The sequence below is a fragment of the Scyliorhinus canicula genome, chromosome 7 (assembly GCF_902713615.1).
Source record: "Scyliorhinus canicula chromosome 7, sScyCan1.1, whole genome shotgun sequence".
In the NCBI taxonomy this organism is placed as follows: Eukaryota; Metazoa; Chordata; class Chondrichthyes; order Carcharhiniformes; family Scyliorhinidae; genus Scyliorhinus; species Scyliorhinus canicula.
In genome coordinates, this window is record NC_052152.1 from 15,626,013 (window position 1) to 15,645,368 (window position 19,356).

Genomic DNA, 19,356 nt, shown 5'->3' on the forward strand with positions numbered 1-19,356 from the left:
CAAATCTCGCGGCCAGGATATTTATGCCCCTCCAGTTTAGATGCAACCCGTCCTTCTTATACAGGTCACAACTGCCCAGGAAGAGCTCCCAGTGGTCCAGATAACTGAAACCCTCCCTCCTGCACCAGCTGTTTAGCTACGTGTTCAGCTGCTCTATCTTCCTAGTTCTAGCCTCACTGGCACGTGGCACAGGGAGTAATCCCAAGATTACAATCCTAGAGGTCCTGTCTTTTAACTTTCTGCCTAGCTCCCTGAACTCCTGCTGCAGGACCTCATCCCCTTTCCTGCCTATGTTGTTAGTACCAATATGTATCACGACCTCTGTCTGTTTTTAAGAACATAGAACATAGAACAGTACAGCATAGATTGCCCTCCCCTCCAGGATGACTGCTTCCCGTTCTGAGACATCCTGGACCCTGGCACCAAGGAGGCAACATACCATCCTGGAGTCTCACGTCCACAGAAGCGCCTATCTGTGCAACTGACTATAGAGTCACCTATCACTATTGTTCTTCTGCGCTTTGACCTCCCTGCTGAACATCAGAGCCAGCCGTGGTGCCACTGCATTTCCTGCAGTACCACTGTATTCACCTTTTCCAAGTATGGGAATGTGGTAAGCAACCTTCAATTCATGAGTATCTCTGCTGGTGATTTACTATGTGACAATGGTAATGCTTTATAATGTGATCTGCGAGTTATGGATCAGATAGGCTGTCCATTGCTTTCTGTACTGATTGTTTTACAATATGTATGTACATGTTTTTCGTTAAGAGCTTTGGGATCCATGCCTACACGAGGCATCACCATTTTTTTGTATCACACATGCCATGGAATTTACCCCATTGGTAGGTTCTTCTACCTTCTTGATAATTTATCCGATACAAGTGGTAGGGTAGAAATAAGATTGACATGCAGATTGACATCTTCAACAATTTTACGATTAATAGTTTTGTATTGGTGCTTTTGATAATGCATCTTCTTTAAATTGTATCTCATTGGCGAATGGTAGTGCACTAAAATCAGTGAACACATCGCTGAATATGCAGATAATTTTCTCAGAATCATTGTAGTGTTGATCCAATCCTTTGTGGATGCTATATACCAACTGCTTTAGACCTACTTATTCACAGGCCTGATCACCTAATAATGAATCCAAGATCTTGGACACAATACAGAATGGGACGGAATAAACTGTGTCCTTCACCACCACACTCAGGTCACAAGCACCATAACATTTAATGCTTGAACCATTATAATCTCTCAGAGATATTTTGTGACTTCTTCTAATCGGCTGAATTTTTAGATTTTTTGAATCAGCCAGGCTGATTAAATTGGCTTTGGCACCAATGTCTTACTTCAATTGGACCACTGTACCGTTCACTTCCAGTGGTAAACAGCCATTTGTCCTCATCAACCCCATTTATTGTAAATGGAGTGTCAATTTGCATTTTTTTAAGTGCTGGAGAAATTTTTAATTCTCCAAAAAATTCTTCTCTGTTATTACTCCAACAAACAATGATGTTTCATCACTGGAGACTGTGTCTTCCACTGTGCTGACTGATCTGGGGTTGAGCTTTGAGTAACAATTCTGACCAAAATGATTTTTTAATTGCATCTGGAACAAAACTTGCCAAACATTGAACACGGCCTTAATTTGTCCCTTTGACCACATTGTTTACGCAGAAATATTTTGTCCTGATCTTTAACCTGTTGGTGTGCGAGGAGCTTCAGGAACTTTCCTGCATTTGTTTGGAAGTTTCCCAGCTTTTTGGAAAAAGGGCGGCAACCGGAGTGCATTCCTCCAAGAAGTCACTGCCATTACTGAGAAACATTTTAGAATGCTATAATTTCTATCAAAAGTCTAGTCTTTCTTTTATTTAGTAAATTAACTTAAAAGTTGCTATTTGGGTTAGGAGAAGGTGAGTTTTATATCAGTTTTAACAGAGTTTACTCAGGCTCTATGTGCAGCTGCAACTTGCTAATTAGTTAATTAGATATCTGGATTAAGCCAGTTTTCAGAGGTCAGGGTCAGACAGTATAAAAGTGAACCATCTTACAGTGCTGACTTCGTTTGCTGACTTTGGGCTGCATTAGAGTGCTAAAGTGGGAGTTCAGTGACTGAGCGAGTACGGTGATGAGGGAGCAAGGTGCTCTTTTCATTTCCTACATTTCCTCAAAGAGCATGAGGGGAGCTGGGAGTTTACAAAGAGTGTAGCTGACTGAGAGCAGAGTCGGAGAATGGAGTTCCAGCTGGTTCACAGGGTGGAATCTCAGCTACGTTCTGTAAGGTAAGAGTTTTTTTTAGGTGCAGCAAGCTATATTTGTTTCATTCAGCAGAATCACCGATTTTAGAAGGTTCACTTGGGAGAGTAGAAGCTGTATTTTTTTTATCGTTAATTTAAAATTGTTTAATTTAAATTGTTAATTTTATTTTCCCTTTTAAATCTCTTTGGGAATTCAGATCAGAGGGAATGGAGGTTAAGGCAGTTGCATGCTCCTCCTGTAGGATGTGGGAGGTAAGGGACACCATGGGCGCGATTCTCCGATGTTGCGCCGCATCGAGGTAGCCGTCGTGAACTCTATCGAGTTCAACGACGGAGTCAAATGGCCCTGATCGCAACCTATTCTGGCCCCTGGAATGGGCTAGCATCGGGGCCGCGCGGAACACGGGGGCGTGACGTAGAATGCGCGTCATCAGCGCGCGCCGCCCGAATGATGTCGCTCCGCATCCTAAAAGGGCGCGATCCACGCAGAGAAAGGAGGGAGGGAAATGACGGAGCCACGGAGGGCCGCCCCGAGGTTCTGTGATATGGACCTGGAGACCCTCCTCGATGAGGTGGAGCAGTGCAGGGCATCCCCTGCCCAAGGCGAGGGCATTGCCACCCTTCCATCGCAGTGTGACGGGCCTGGCGTGAGGTGGGCACGGCAGTCAGTGCTGTGGGGCAGACCCCTCGGTCCGGGGAGCAGTGTCGAAAGAAGCTCCAAGAACCTCACCAGGGCTGCCAGGGTGAGTGCCACGAGGGTGCCCCCCGGGTCACAACCATCCCCCCCCCCCCCCCCCCCCCCCCCCCATGTCCCTCATACATCCCCCCCTCCCTTGTGGGCACGAGGGGGAGGGGGGGCGAGTGAGTGGAGGGTGGTTAACAAAATTGTCACAGACCCACATGAGCGCTGAAACCCCCTGGAGAGATGCCATGGTGTGGCTGCAACTTTCCCCCCACCCTGCATTAATGTAGCCTATATCTGAACGCCCTGATGATACCCGCCTAATTGTGATGCTCTATCTATGCCCCCCCCAACAGGACAAGACTGCTCACAACAGCCAGGAGCGCAACAGAACCGGAGGGGCTTCACTCGTTATGCACCCCCTGACAGTGTTTGAGCAGAGGGCACTGGACCTTGTTGGGGGATCTGCCACCTGGGAGGTCGCGCAATGCGAGGTTGGAGGTGCAGAACCAAGTGAGACAACCCTGCATGACAACCCCCCGCCCCAGCCCATCCTCTGTCCCCTCACACTCTGCCCACTGGACCCCCCATCCTCTGTCCCCTCACACTCTGCCCACTGGACCCCTCATCCTCTGTCCCCTGCCCACTGGACCCCCCCCTCCTCTGTCCCCTCACACTCTACCCACTGGACCCCCCATCCTCTGTCCCCTCACACTCTTCCCATTGGACCCCCCATCCTCTGTCCCCTCACATTCTACCCACTGGACCCCCCATCCTCTGTCCCCTCACACTCTACCCACTGGACCCCTCATCCTCTGTCCCCTCACACTCTGCCCACTGGACCCCCCCTCCTCTGTCCCCTCACACTCTACCCACTGGACCCCCCATCCTCTGTCCCCTCACACTCTTCCCACTGGACCCCCCATCCACTGTCCCCTCACACTCTGCCCACTGGACCACCCATCCTCTGTCCCCTGCCCACTGGACCCCCCCATCCTCTGTCCCCTCACACTCTACCCACTGGACCCCCCATCCTCTGTCCCCTCACACTCTGCCCACTGGACCACCCATCCTCTCTCCCCTCACACTCTGCCTACTGGACCATCCTACGCATGGCCGAGCGTGTCTAACTAACCCCGTATCAATCTGTTCCCCAGGGCCAGCTGACGAACGTCCAGGGCCGTCTGGTGCCACACACAGGTGACCATCCGCGACGACCACCGCACCCAGGGTCGCACGCCAGAGGGTGGCAGGAGGTCGGCCAGGAGGGCCATCCCCCAAATCCGGGACTCTCGAGCAGGACGTACAGAAGACGGACAGTGACGACTTTCATGGCTGTGCGTTGCCCGAAGGTCGGGCCGTGAGACAGGACAGGGTCAGTGGACCCAGACGCACAGAGGACGGCGACGCAGTCAACGGACTCACCTGACGCTGAACCGTACATGGGCCACGAGAGCCCTGCGCTGGGACAGGACTGGGACCAGGACACTCCTGAATTTCTGACGGACGAGGACCTAGAGCTTGCGGCACTGCTGTCTCCCACACCATCCACCATCCCAGAGACACTCACCTCGGTTGGGCAATTAAGTGATGAGGCTCCTGGGTCACGGTCAGGTGTGCACCACACAGCTGAGCCAGTACAGCAGGTGGAGGTCGGAGCAGCCGAGGGGCTGGACGGTCGGAGGGCAGCCCAGGCCCAGCATCCAGCTGCCGCCCAGACGTTTCCCGGGTTCCTGGATTTACTCGACCCACCTGGACAGCCGATGCATTTTGAAACCCAGGGACACAATGACGGGATGAGGGCCATCTTCCAGCAGCTGAAGACGCAGTTAGAGGAGTCAAACCGCGTCGAGGAGCAGGGAGTGGTGCCGCTCATGGCAGTCACCCAGGCCGACACCACACGGGTGGTGTCCGCAGTCGAGGCAACGAGTGAAACGGTATCGGCCATGGGTCAGGTTCTGCAAGGCGTTGGGCTTCATGTGCACGCGTCATCCATGGCCCAGGAGAGGGCTGCCCTCTCACAGGCAGCAATGCGCAGAGCCAACATGACATTGCCGCCGCGCTCCGGGCCCTGGCCAAGTCTCAAAAGCCATGGTACAGTCCCAGCAGGCCCTGGCCGAGTCTCACCAGGTCATGGCTCAGTCGCAGCACGCCATGGCACAGTCCCAGCAGGCCATGGCACAGTCCCATCAGGCCGTGGCACAGTCCCAACAGTCAGTCACGGAGAGCATCGACTGCCTGACACACGTGCTGGATGGCATCGAGCACTCACAGGTTGAGGTTGCACAGTCCCTAGTGGGAATGTCTCACTCCCTGGACTCCGTCTCAGCGAATGTTCGGATCCTGGTCGATATCGTTGCCGGCCTCCAGGACTGGCAGCGGCAGGTGTCAGTGGGGCGACGGGGCACCTCCCCGCTCACACCTCCATCCCACAGTGAGGCCCGGGGGCCACCGGGCTCCCCGAGGGAGGAGGAGGTTCTGGGGCCCGCCCATTAACTCCATCACGGGACGTCCCTGAACACTCGGCCTCCCCCCCGTCCCATCTCTGTTGCATCGGGTGGGCAGCGGGCAGAGCAGGGTGGCACAACGTCACCCGAGACGCCCGCGGAGCAGCCTGGCCCATCAAGGCCGGGTCGCCCCAGGAAACAAGTGCCCACGGGGAGACATGTCGCGGGGCGTGATTCTCAGCAGTCCGCCTCCACTCCTGCTGTACCACCTGGGGATTCACTTAGACGTAGTGGTAGGGCCCGTAATGCAATGAGGAGGGACACAGAGTAAGTTGGCACGAGTGAAGGGCACAGTTTAGTTGTAGGGGCTAGGGTATCTGTACATAATATTCACCATTAAACTCACTGTTGCACCTAACTTGTAAGACAGTGTGATTTTTCCGTTGCCACGGGGATTGTGATGGTGACCGAGTGTCGCTGGGGGTTGACGAGCGATTTTAGGTGCCTCGGGCGATTCTCCGGGTTTTGCCGTGTGGAACACGACGGAACCGATTTTGCCATTTGGGTGAATCACAGGAGCGCATCGGACCGGCATAGTGTGAAAAACTGGCGCGGCCCGCTATTCTCCCAACCGGCGTGACATTGGAGAATCGCGCCCCACTAGTATCCCCACTGACTACACCTGCGGGAAGTGCACCCAACTCCAGCTCCTGGAGCTTCTGGGGGAGGTGGGACCTGTATATGAAGGACGGCTTGCATCTAAACTGGAGGGGCACCAATATCCTGGACGGGGGGTTTGCTAGAGCTCTTCGGAAGGGTTTAAACTAGTTTGGCAGGGGGATGGCAACCAGAGCTACGGCTCAGAGTATCGGGTAGCTGTTGAACAGGCAGAAATAGTATGCAGTGAGTCTGTGAGGAAGGATAGACAGTTGATAGGGCAAAGTTGCACTCAGTGGAATGGGTTAAGTGTGTCTGTTTCAATGCAAGGAGTGTCAGGAATCAGGGAGATGAACTTAGAGCATGGATCAGTACTTGGAACTACGATGCGGTGGCCAGTTCAGAGACATGGATTTTACAGGGGCATGAATGGTTGTTAGATGTCCCAGGATTTAGATGTTTTCAGAAGAATTGGGAGGGTTATAAAAGAGGAGGGGGAGTGGTACTGTTAATTAGAGAGTACATTACAGCTGCAGAAAAGGAGGTAGTCGAGGAGGGTTTGTCTCCTGGGGAAGAGGATGTACCCATCTCCTCGTCCTCGATGAAATCCAACAGTCTGTCAACTTCGGACCCTTGAATTGGGGGGTGGGGTGGGGTGGGGGGGGGGGGGCGAGTGGGCAGGTCTTCATGCAGCTATCTTCTTAGCTGGAATGAGCTGGAATAGAAGTGAATGTGCTATTTTTGTTTTCTGTTCTTATACTTGTAATGAAAAGACAGTTTTTTATGACGGGTAGGTGTAATGAGACTATGCCCCTTTATTTATTGGAAATATGATTTTTCAACTTTGAACTGACTGGACATTTTGCGATTTGAACTGAGACGGCAACCTGCTTAAAAATGCAAGACCATATTCCAAGGTGAAGGTGAGAAATAGACAAATCGCCCTCAGGAGGATATGCAGAGAGAGACATTTCCTATAATCCAGAAACCCATTGAAAGTTGTAACTGAGACATTCAAAATACAAAGTTCTGGATAGTAAAACAATGGCTGCCACAGACAGACATAGCCAAAACATCTCAGAGATAAGGCAAGGCTACCCATCCTCATGAGAGATTACACAGGCGGTGTCAGAAACGCCTTCAGCAGGGGCACTGAGAACAGCACCTCTGCCATTCTCGCCGGTCCGGTACTGCACAAGCCTGCTGGTGGTGGCGGCCCTGAGAGTCAGGGAGCAGTGGAGGAAATATAGGAGAGCGGATTGAGCATCGGTCTGGGCCCCAATTTACAATAACTATCGGTTTGTACCGGGAAGGCTGGATGGAGGGTGTTGGAGGGAAGAAAAACCTCAAAGTCTGTTCTCGACCGCGTGGTGTTGGTAAAATTTTGTTTAATTCGGAAAGACTGTGTGCACACAGGAGAGATAGATTCTGTGGCTATCCTGTAGCTCACAAAAGTCAACTCTGCCTGTCCTCAGAATTACATGCATATATATTTAAAGTTCTTCGGAGTCACAAGCAGGTATTGACATCACTGAATCATTCGGAACAATACAAAGTGATCAGTATGCATATTTTCCGGTCCCTGTAATGGGAAAACGATTAAAGAAAACAATGTTTCCTTACAATCTCATGGGTTTGTGCTCAACATATTTAACTTCTAGAAGAGATGCGAATGTGTTGGACAATGGATCCCTTAGACTTACTGGGACCTCCTGTGTTTCTCTTTTAATATTCAAATGCCCTGTGAGATGATTAAATCATTTCCAATGTGGGTGACTTTAACTCCTTGCTTGCTGGTTTTTCCTTGGTATATGTTTAACCTCTTGACTGCTGGTTTGCCCTTGACCTGTGCTATTACAATACTTTGAGAAATCTTTATTATACCAATCCTGACACATATAGCAATTTCTTGTGCAAACAGAGGGTTTCGGAGATGGCAGAGAGCAGAGATCAAGAGGATGGGAGATTTATTTATAGATGGGAGCTTCCCCTGTTTGAAGGACTTGGAGGAGAAATTTGAACTGCCAGCAGGGAATGAGTTTAGGTGTCTGCAAGTACGTGATTTTTTTGAGCAAGCAGGTTCCGACCTTTCCGCTCCTGCCACTATGGAGGATACAGGACAGGGTAGTTTCCAGAATGGTGTGGGAGAGGGGAAGATATTGGATATCTATAAAGAGCTTATGGAGTCAGAGGAAACTCAAATAGAGGAGCTAAAAAGCAAGTGGGAAGATGAGCTAGGGGGAGAGATAGAGGTGGGTTTGTGGGCAGATGCCTTAGGCAGAGTTAACACATCCTCATCCTGTGCCAGGCTCAGACTGATACAATTTCGGGTAGTCCACCGGGCACACATGACGGTGGCCTGGATGAGCAAGTTTTTTCGGATGAGGACTGAGGTGCGTGGGAGGGCCAGCAAATCATGTCCACATGTTTTGGGCATGCCCGAAGCTTAGAGGATTTTGGCAAGGTTTCGCTGATGTCATGTCCATGGTACTTAATACAAGAGTGGCACCGAGTCCCGAGATGGCGATCTTTGGAGTGTCGGAAGAGCTGGGAGTTCAGGGGGCAAGAGAGGCTGACGTTTTGGCCTTTGCCTCCCTGGTAGCCTGGAGACGGATTCTGTTAATGTGGAGGGACTCGAAGCCCCCAAAATCAAAGACCTGGGTTAGCGACATGGCTGGGTTTCTCAGTCTTGAGAAAATAAAGTTCGCCCTAAGAGGGTCAATGTTAGGGTTCATCCGGAGGTGGCAGCCGTTTGTCGACATTTTCGGGGGAAAATTAGATGTCAGCAGAGGCAGAAATCTGGTGGGGGGGGGGGGTTTAGGCTTTTTTTCTTTGTTGGGGGTGTGAGGAACGTGTCAGGGATGGAAATGTTTTAGATACTATGCTTATGTTATTATTATTATGAAAACTATAAATACACTAATAAAATGTTTTTTAAAAAAAAAGTCTTCAGCAGAGGAAACCGATAAAGAGCTACTCTCTCTCCCTCTCTCTTATAGAATATGTCGCCCAGTTTGAGAAGCCAACTCTATCATACACCAACCAGCGAACTGAGATCTTATAATAATTGTAAAACTTCTGTGCCTGACCACATCCAAGAAATCAACGAACCTCAGTCAGCTTCAGTATTTAAAATCTACGCTTCAAGAACAAAGGTCACTTAATTGCATATTCTTTTACCTTTTTATTTTGTGGACTCTAGCTCCTTCTGTGACCTGTGTGTGTGTGTGGGGCGCATGCCCAAGTGTGTGTGGTGCATGCCCAAGTGTGTGTGGTGCATGCCCGTGTGTGTGGTGTATGACCGTGTGTGTGTGGTGCATGACCGTGTGTGTGTATGCACGTGTGTGGGGACCCAAATGAATGCATGAGGGCCAAATGCTGGACATTGTGTTTTTATTTTTCTCAGGTCTATGGTGAATATATTTGCTTTTTCTTTGACTCAAGAAAATTTTGGCTCCTATTACTCACAGCCTAAATAGTTAAATACATTCTGATTTTTGGTTGTGTGAAGAACGTTATACATAGATACATACATAGAAATGTTGACCAAGACTCTGGGAGATCTCCCTGTATTAAAAATAAGGGGTCGGCCATTTAAAATGGAGATGAGGCAAAATTATTCCACTCAGAGCATCGTGAGTCTTGCCCTCGTGAAAAAAGAAACTTTAACTTTTGCTGTGACCAAACAAGAAGTTTGAATATCAAAGAATCAGTTCATCCCTCCTCAGCTGGTCATTGACAGTGTTTATTGGCTCATTTCCCTGAGATTACTTCAGTGTCTTGATTGCTGTGATGAACTCAACTTTGTTTTCGGTAACATATTCGCATTGATAACTGTTTACTCCGGAAAGTCATGGAATATGGGCATGCAGTTAACAACTAGTTCTAGTACTAGAGTACTTTCCAAGGGTCAAAGGGGATAGCCGGTGAGAAGGCACGACAAATCAAGAAACCCTTGGCATTCTGAAAGAAGGGAGATGATGTAAAGTAGTTATCAGGACAGATTTTCAAAGAACCGGGGTAAAGACTGAAAGATCAGTCTTTTATACGGAAATGAATCTCATACAACAAACCACTTTGAGGTTTAGTGACAGTTGTATCGGCAAACATAGCAGCCACTTTATATTAGCGACATTCCACAAATAAAAGTGAGCGGTTAATTTGTTTTTGGTTGCGTAAAGAATGTTGTCCAAGACACTGGGAAATCTCCTTACTTTAAAAATAAAGGGTCTGCCAGTTAAAATGGATATGAGGCAAAGATGTTTCACTCAGAGGGTGAGGAGTCTTTGGAACTCTCTTCCTGAAATGGTTGTGGAGGCAGAGTCTTTGAATATTTTTAAGACAGAGGTGGATAGATTCTTTGTAAGCAAGGGGGTAATAGTAGGCGGGTTATAAATTTGACGTTACTATCAGTTCAGCCATGATTTTATTAAATGCTGGAGCAGGCTCGAGGGGCTGAGTGGCTTCCTCCTTCGTATGTACTCCCTTTCAAATAGTGCAATGGGATCTTTAGTCCAATAACCAAACGGCTAAAATCAGAAAGCCATTGAACTCATCAGTTTGGAATACTTTGCAGTATTCTTTACATCTCCATGGCAAACACAAGAAAGACACAAAGATTGAGAATTCAATCATTTTTATTACCTCTTAGTGACACATTATACTGTATAAATAGTCTATTCTTGTTAAATGTTCTTTGTTCCTTTTTAAAAAAAGCGATAACTTAACGATTATATTATACAAAGCTTTACAAAAATAAATAAGTTTATTTGAAATCTGTACAAAATGCTAAGTCCTTCACAGAAGGAATTTAAATACTCTTTACTTATAAAGTACACCTCGTTAACCTTGGTGCTAGTTTAATATTTACATTCTTCATGTAACTGCGGATTTCAAATCTGTAGCTTTGTATTAATAGCAGCCTTTGTATAGCATAGTTTAAGCTGTTTTTTTTAAATAAAATAAATCTTGCCCTTCATCACTGAGGTAGGTGGGAATAGGATTGGTCAGAAGTTGAAACAATGAACAGTACCAACCTGTGTGTCAGAACCTCAGGGTATTATTTGATAATGCCTTGTAGCAGGGATATTATAACCAGAAATACACCCCCCACCACTCTTTCCAAATCAAATTCACCCTTTTTTCAAAAAACTGGCTCCTATTGAGGACAGGATTTCCCATCACTTCTCTCTGTGCCTATTCATCATTCCCTGTCTAGGTTCACACTTCTCAGCAGGCATCTAACAGTGGGAACATCACAATGAGCCTAGTCCTGTCCTTGTATCCATATAATCTGCAACACAAATCACTGTACAGCGATTATGAGTGGGAATTCTGGATAATTTCCTCTATACCCTGCCCAGCCTAAGATGTAAGGACAAAGATAGAGCCCTAACAGGTGTTCCAGTTGAGATCAGCTAACTCATTTCAGAATGGGAATGAAATTAATATTTGCTTTTATCTCTTTAAAGCTCTCATTCCAAGGTTCTGTACCCACCTCATATTTTTTCAGTGTTCTAGCAGGTGCCAACTTTGTTACATGTAAAGACTGAAGGCTTTACAGCTGGCAATGTCATGGATAGTCAGCATATGCAAATTAAACTGAACTTGGGCTTATGATGATCCTGCAAAACCAGGCGGGAATCTAGCTCACACAGTGAATTGGCAGGTTTGGGCCACAGTGTCTCTGACCCACATTCTCTGGGAGCATGATATTGCACACTCCTCTGATTTGAAAGAAAATGGGGCACAGGATGAAGGGCCTAATCAATCAGCGGCAAAGCTGGAAGCTTCAGCTTCCAATCTGAGGCACAGCAATTGACTGATGCTTTTATCCTCTTAGTACCAATAGCAATGTTAGATATTATTCTGCAGGGGAAACAATAATTATAACACCCAGTGGTGTAAGAATTCAATTCACAATAACAATTTGTGAACTAGCAGAATATTTTAGAAATAATCTAAAACAGAATGTTCCTTGCAGTTTTCAGGGATTGCTTCCTCTCAGAGAATAACAGAATATCTCATTGTAGAGAGACAGTATTCTTTCACGTGTAACAAAATGTGGTTACATTTAAGCTTGCCAGCAGCACTCATGAATTAGGGTCTTACATGCTTACCAAAGAATGAGAAAAACTTCTGATTTCACTGTCAACAGTGAGTGTTCCCGGATTATTGACTTGAGAGGTAAACAATTGGGGAACATTTGAGTTTCCCAATTTCCCCTCCCACTCCCCCTCATCCCCACCTTACTCTTCCTTCCTCAAACTTTATCCACCTATTGAACTATTGTGACTAATTCAAACATTCATGGTCAAAGGGAAAATTGGGTCAGATAACTATCATGTTTCACATGACATGGATTGGGAAACCCTTACTTTCAGTGCATTTAGTTTGAATAAAAAACATATCTGAATTGTCTTTCATATATGTTGGTTCCTTAACTACAAGCCTGTATAGTGCAAAGGCCAATCAAATGTTTTGGTTTTTTTGACATGTTGCAGCTCTCCTGTGGCAGCACCTGGCCATCACGCATGACACATTTCAAAGACCTTTTCCTAAAGCCCTTCCCACATGTCTTGGAGCAGGCTGACCATTCTCCCAACAACCACCGTGGGCAGGGGATATCTGCACACAATCGGAGGTCATCAGGCTTCAGTTCTTTCACGCAATCAGTACCTGGCCTCCCATAGATGTCCGTACATTCAACTGCCCTGCGCTGCCACCCCAGGCCGCATGACTTGGAGCACTCTCCCCATTCGCCAATAACCCACTCAGAGTTTACTGTTTCCTTGATGGCATTAAAAGACTCCTTTTTTGGATTGTGTTTAGTCAACTGATGCGGCAGGTTCTTCTTCACAAAGAATGTAAATTTGATTCTTGGGCGCAATGAGTCACCCACTGTGAGTACCTCAACAATTAGCGGCTCCTTAAGGGCACCAAAGCTACGAATTCTTTCTAGCGACACCGATGAGCCAGTATATCTCAAGATTGTGCCTTGATATGAAATGTCCTGTTCTAGTGTTGACAAAGTGTACTCTCCATTGAGCAGGTATGTGCCATCAACTTTCTTCAATGCCAGATAGTTTCCATCATGTCTTATTCCACGGAGGCTGCGTTGTTTTATGTCAATGTTGGTTGCCCCAGCTGGAATGGTAACAACCTCTTGGTATCCAGGTCTATCGAAACAGATTGAAAGAAAAAGTAATCAAATTAATCTGTTGGCTTTCAATTTCAATGTAATGTCAACTGAAACATGAGCCCTTATCAGTCAATAATGTTCCCAATCTGTTTTGTGTCTGCCACCAAACACACAAATTTTCTATCTTCCTTCATTTTTAGAAACCTACATTGTACAAAATGTATCTTTCATAGGTATTAGTGGTCCTCTGGGACTCTCTTCATGTAGCAGTTTTTCACCTGCAAATACTGGGAAGTTATTCAATCACACAAATATCTCAAAGTGGAATCCAGTCTTGGACTATTGATACACACACACATGCAGCAGCCGTCACTGAATGACAGTCAGCAGCAAGAAGTCTGGCTATTTATTTTTCCTTTTCCTTTCCAGTGATACCAGTGTCACTTCTTCAGCTAAAATGAACCCTGGTGTATGAGATTGGGCAGGTTTTCATAATAATTCACTCACTAAACCATTATTTCCTCTGCCTCTTGCCTGGGTGAGGTTCTCATTCCCTGAATTGGCAGCTGAGGGAGTCTGAATATCAGACAAGGAAGGCCTAGATTTAGAGTTTGCTACTTGAGTTTAGTGGTCTGCCATCTGTTAAAGAAGGCAGTCCAACCATAGCACCAGCAGGCAATCTCAAAAGGCGCTGTTCTGCTAGAGATACTGAAATATCTGAGGAACAGTTTTAATGCTCTATATTCAGAACTAGTGTGGTATCTGGAATACATTTCTGAAATGATGAAAGACACTAATTTAGCTTTTTGTTTAAAGTGGCATTCAAATTGTTACTAAACCAAACAGTTTAAACATTAGTACTTATGATACTGTAAATCTATTTGGATGTTTGACATTTAACCAATAATGGTAGCATATCAAGGAGCTCCTACTTACTTTGAACGGTCAAGAGAACCGGCAATCTTTTTGCAAGTTGAGCCTTTGCCTCTGCACACACCACACTTATCGAACTTCTTGTTTGAACCAATGATTCTATCACAACCAGCTTTGACACATTGTCCTTGAACACAGACAGAAGTGGTGTCTGGGCTACATGGAGTGCCATCAGCAACCTGTGAATAAAAGGTTTATACTTATTACTAATGCTGGGAGAATAAAAGTATGCCAGTGGTAAAACAATCACTTCATAGGAATGGAGTGCTAAACAGGAACTGGACTTCAGTTTATATTAGAATAATTTTGATAAGATATTAATGTCCTTGGGCATCAGTAATTTTTCCTTTTTCCTGTTTCTTACCAATATAAATTTCATAACATTTTTGATCCATTTTTAAGACTGGATAATTGATTAATAGCTGTAACAGAACCAAGTCATGGGTGGGTGTCCTGCCCCTGTGCCTCTTAGCTAGCAATTTTTAGCCCACTAAAATTAATTAACAGAATTTGCAGGCTGGCAAATACAAAGGTGGAAAAGTTCTGGAAGGTATGTTTGTAATACTCTTCATTGAAAAATTTCTTGAACTTTTGTCTGTTGTAATAATGACAATGCTTGCCCCCACCCTCCAAAAACATCAGATCTCAAACCACGATCCCAAAGGACTTTTTGCTTCCTTTCCTCAAGCTAACTAAATTGTTAAGCAATTGGAAAACATACCTTGGGTTGGAGCACAAAGTAGTAGCCTGTGCCTTTTGCTCGACAAATAAGTTTGCATCGATCTTTCGGAGAGACACCAGCGTATTTTGGAATCCATTCGACTGCAGGCATTCCTCCAAAGGCAGTAGACTTTGAGACATCATTGTGCATCTCACACTGCTCTTCACGGAATGTTTTACCTGTAATAAAAACCATCAAACTGAAGATCAAATACATGAAACTAATTCACGTAGCATATCAAAGTCAAAACGATAATTTGAAAGAAGTATTCAATTTCTCAAGTCCTAAATTCCTATAAGTAAGAAAAAGGGAAAATCCCTCTCAGTTGGAATTGCTGACTATAATAAATTATTGTATAGATCTTACCATTGTTAGCTGGGCAATCCATGGTGTTACATGATTTGTATTGCACCCGCTTTCCTTCGCAGTATTTTCCACCATTCTGGGGAACTGGACTGTCACAGTGCCTAAATGAGTACTGTATTCCTCCGCCACATGTCCTTGAACATTCACCCCAGGGTCCCCATGATCCCCAGCTCCCATGCACTGGAGTCTGTAAAAATTGGATAAATAGGTTAGAGAAAAAAGATTCAGTAACAACACAGTTAATTATACTATGTTTCTGTCCAAGCAGTCACAGCAATTATTTTCCTCCCATTATTTATTTCCCCTTTTTAATTTGTCCTCTCTCTTGTCCTGAGGGGGAATCATCAGGCATGATCAGCTCTCTCAGAATTTATCAGATCAAAGATAACCTAATCTCACTTAAGATGAGACTATTAGCAAGCACACATGCTAAGCAAATAACAGCGAGAAAGCTTGAGGGTGAACTTTCACATATTAGCATCTGGACCATATTTAAACCTATGTCTTAAAGGTGAAAATGGTGTCTGCTAACCCCCTTCACTACAGGGTATTTTAGCAGGCAATATCACAGAAGATGGGCACTAATTAATTGGAAGGGTAATTGAAGCAATTAAGAATAAGTATGTAATTTAGGAGTAACCAAAGGAAAATAAGTGTATGCAATGCTTACATTATAATTCTTCATGCTTGTCTGGTTAACGCACTTCCCCTCCATGCACCATTTTCCTTCCCCGCAACTTGTACCATCGGCCCAAGGGAAGTGCTTGGTTTGGCAGATGAGCATACCGCCAGACATTCCAGTGCACCACAGTAATGAGCAGGTGTTGCCTGCATCAGGACAAAGCCTTGACTCTTCCCCGAAGGTGAACTGGCACTGGCGGTCTGCATTGTAGGTGCTCCCTGGCAGTTCACCAGGAAGCTGTAGTGGCTTCTGGGGCTTGTCCAACAGACATTCACCTGAAACAGAGGTGTAAACTGATCGTTAGCTTTTGATATCAACAGCACAATATAAAACAGCACATTGCTTGTTTGCAGATTTCGAAAAAAAAATAGGCATTCACAAGAAAATAAGAAAATCTCCCAATATTAGATTTAAATTGATAAAAAATATTAATTTATCTGATTATAGATACTAGCAGATTGGTCTAGAAATAGAAGAAAAAATTGTGCTAGTAATTGGTAAAGTGCAATACAGTTTGTAACTAGTCCATTATTAAAACTAGTGACTGTTTTTTCATTCAAAATGCAATATATTATTAAATACATTGTTCATAATAGTTACTATGTATTGAATCAAATTAGTTGCTAAGCTTGTACATTAAAAAAAATGAAGTTGACCAGAAACATAAAATTTATTTGGGGCAGGGTGTGGTTCTTACCATGTCCATTATCCAGGAAGGAAGTGACCATGTAAGCACTGCAGGCAGACCAAGGCTGATTCCTATCCAAGTTGGAGAGTGTCGACGCCATCATGTGGGAATTCCCAGTTAGACCAACGGTATGAAGACACTGTCGTGCGTCATCGTGGGGCATGTTAAACACGTGGCCTAGAAAGAGAACAAAAAAATCACTCAAGTCTCAGATGATGTAAACATTTGGAGTTAGTTGTACTGGTGCTGGACTATTCCACGTGTCCTCATGCACCTGTACTAATGTCAGATATGTACCTCAGACAATACTGGACTGGACTGTACTCCCCAACTCTGTACTGTATAATTTGTCATAAACTAATAACATGTCTATATTTCTCTCAGATTAATAAATCAAAATTTTACCATGTGGTTCCTTAAAGTTCAAAACTTACTGCTGCATAGATAATATTTAACAACCAATTGATTAAAAGCTGCTTGAATGCATCATTCCCCACTATACCCAGATAGTACAGGTAATGAGTGAAGCAAAATGAACACTAACTGCAGCAGGAACCCACCTCATCTGTAGCAAGTGAATGTGCAGTAAGTTACAAAATGATTCCTATGAAGATTTATAGCAGGGCAATGGATGGGGACACTTACCCAACTCATGAGCTGCAGTGAATGAGGCTTGTAACCCATCGTCCTCAATGACTGAGCAACTCCTGCTGGGATCACAAATTGTCCCAACATCAGCCATCCCGAGAGTATCACAAGTGTGGGCTCCACACAGATCCTTAATAAGAATAAACAAGGGTGGCATTTAGCAAAATCATAGGGGAAAAAAGTTAACTATAAATGTTGGCATCCTTCTTCACCAAGAACTTTTTAAAATAACGTGATTCTCAAAAGATGCTTTGTGAAGGGCGCTCTGCATGCACATTAAAAGATTGGACACGCATACTAATAGACTAGTTTGGACAGGAGCCTTGGCTTACCGTTCTGGTGAAGAGTATAGCAGTGTCGTAGTGCTCTGGATTACGGTCACTGAGAGCGTTGTGCTGCCTCTGCCAAGTACAGAAGTTCCTCAAGGTCAGAGCAGCATTAGGAGACACGTCGGGTCCCTTCTCCTTCTCGTAGACAACCAGGATCTTCACCACCACCAAGCTGATAGAATTCTTGATGCTCGGATGTTTATACAATTTGGCAGCCACCGACATTAAAGTCAGGAGATAATGCTTGAGCCCGCTGCCGTGAAACTCTGCCATGGATTGGTCTGCTACCAGCAATGTCTCCACGTAGCGAGGGAATGAGACAAACCTCTTGGTTCTTTGATGCCCGGAGGGTTGTGATGGAGTGGCCTCTGATGCAGATTGTTGAAGGGTCTGAGTGCTCTCAGTTGCCTGGGCTGCATCTTGATCACTAACCTAGACAGACATTTAAAAATTGAAATAGAACGTTTATTTACAATCAGTCAGACCCTCAAGCCTCCATATCTAACAAAAGGCAGCTAAAAGGAGGTGCCAGCCTATCAGAGCCCCTTGCTTGCAGAGCTTCCTTCAGTTGCTGGCTTTGTCTGACAGGATCCAGAACTAAAATAAATTAGAGATCCAGCACCTCGCTCTGCTGCCAACATTTCCTTTAAATTCAAGGAATAACCTCACAAAACCATATTAAAAAGAGACGGGATTGACTTCAAAATGCATAAAAATGACATTTGTTGGGAAATTAACAATGGAACAGAAACTGAAGACAGTCTAAGAAGAAGCAGAAAGTGAATGAAGCCCGGGGTGGTGCTTACCCCACACTTGGTAGCGCCAGGGCTGCCGGAAGATCTCAGTCTTGTCCTTCGGATGAGGTGCGGCTGGATGTCCCCCGATGGCATCGTCACATTGCTGGGCTGAATGTGATACTCGGCTCCTCCGATCAGGAAAGCGCCTCGGATTCCACGGCAGAGGCTGACCGCTGCCAAGGTGCCGGGCAGGGAGTTGACGGTGCCGGCGTAGAAGCAGTGGCGAAGGTCGGGGTCCTCCTCTTCCTTGGCCCCCTGGCTGCCTCTGCCCGCCTTGGGCTGCCCCAGCCGCTGCAAGGTGACAGCCGGGGCCAGGAAGCTGTGATCGGGCTCCAGCTCCAACAGGAACAGCTGCCCGAAGGCTTCGAGCCGGTAGAAGACCTTCTCCCCCTGCGGGAACATGTCGGCTCCTTCCTTCACCTCCTGCCGCTTCTCATCCAGCCGCACCGGGTAGAGCAGACTCTCCTCGGGGCGGCCGCCCGCAGCCTGCCCGGCGGACAAGACGCTCAAAAGCGGCAGCACAAGCAGCCTGAGCACCGCCCTCATTCCCATGCTGCAAAGTTTGATCGAGTACGAGTCCTCCAGCGGCCGGGAATCGATGGCAAAATCTTCCTGACACTTGTTTAAACTTTAATGCACTAAAAGTTTCCCACTGCAACCTTTTACCCCCGCCCCAGCGATTCAATATAAAATAAATAGTTTCAAAGTCGGAGGGAATCACAGTTCCAACCTCTGCCACCTTGTTGCAGTGAAAGTTCTTTCTCTCTGGTGGAGTTACTGCAGGATTGTGACTGTGTTGCCTTTCCAAAGTGCTGCTCTTTTATTTTCCCTCCCCCTTCCTCACGCTTCTTTGGTTTGTGGCGTACTCGGCACTGCTAGCGCTCCTTTTATACAGCCCTCCAGCCCTGCACACTGGCCGGCTGCCCCCTCACCACGGCCCCTTCCTTTCCCTCATCAAAGACACTACAGCCTATCCCAGCTCGGTGCGTAAGACAGAGTTA

The 19,356-nt window shown here is 46.1% G+C and overlaps 1 protein-coding gene and 1 long non-coding RNA gene across 2 annotated transcripts; one reads left to right on the forward strand and one right to left on the reverse strand.

The window, feature by feature from the left end:
* The first annotated feature begins 457 nt into the window (after positions 1-457).
* Positions 458-16,990, forward strand: LOC119968747. Its single transcript, XR_005461195.1, has 3 exons — positions 458-613; positions 9,050-9,205; positions 16,577-16,990. It is a non-coding gene; the product is annotated as an uncharacterized LOC119968747 (long non-coding RNA).
* On the reverse strand, positions 10,670-19,245 carry adamts1 (ADAM metallopeptidase with thrombospondin type 1 motif, 1). Its single transcript, XM_038801409.1, has 9 exons — positions 18,365-19,245; positions 17,562-17,990; positions 17,227-17,359; positions 16,591-16,758; positions 15,882-16,168; positions 15,212-15,398; positions 14,846-15,024; positions 14,128-14,303; positions 10,670-13,228 (listed from the first exon to the last, which is right to left on the reverse strand). Exons 1-9 carry the CDS (start codon positions 18,905-18,907, stop codon positions 12,490-12,492), a joined length of 2,841 nt encoding a protein of 946 aa, XP_038657337.1. The 5' UTR covers positions 18,908-19,245; the 3' UTR covers positions 10,670-12,489.
* Between the last annotated feature and the right edge of the window lie 111 nt (positions 19,246-19,356).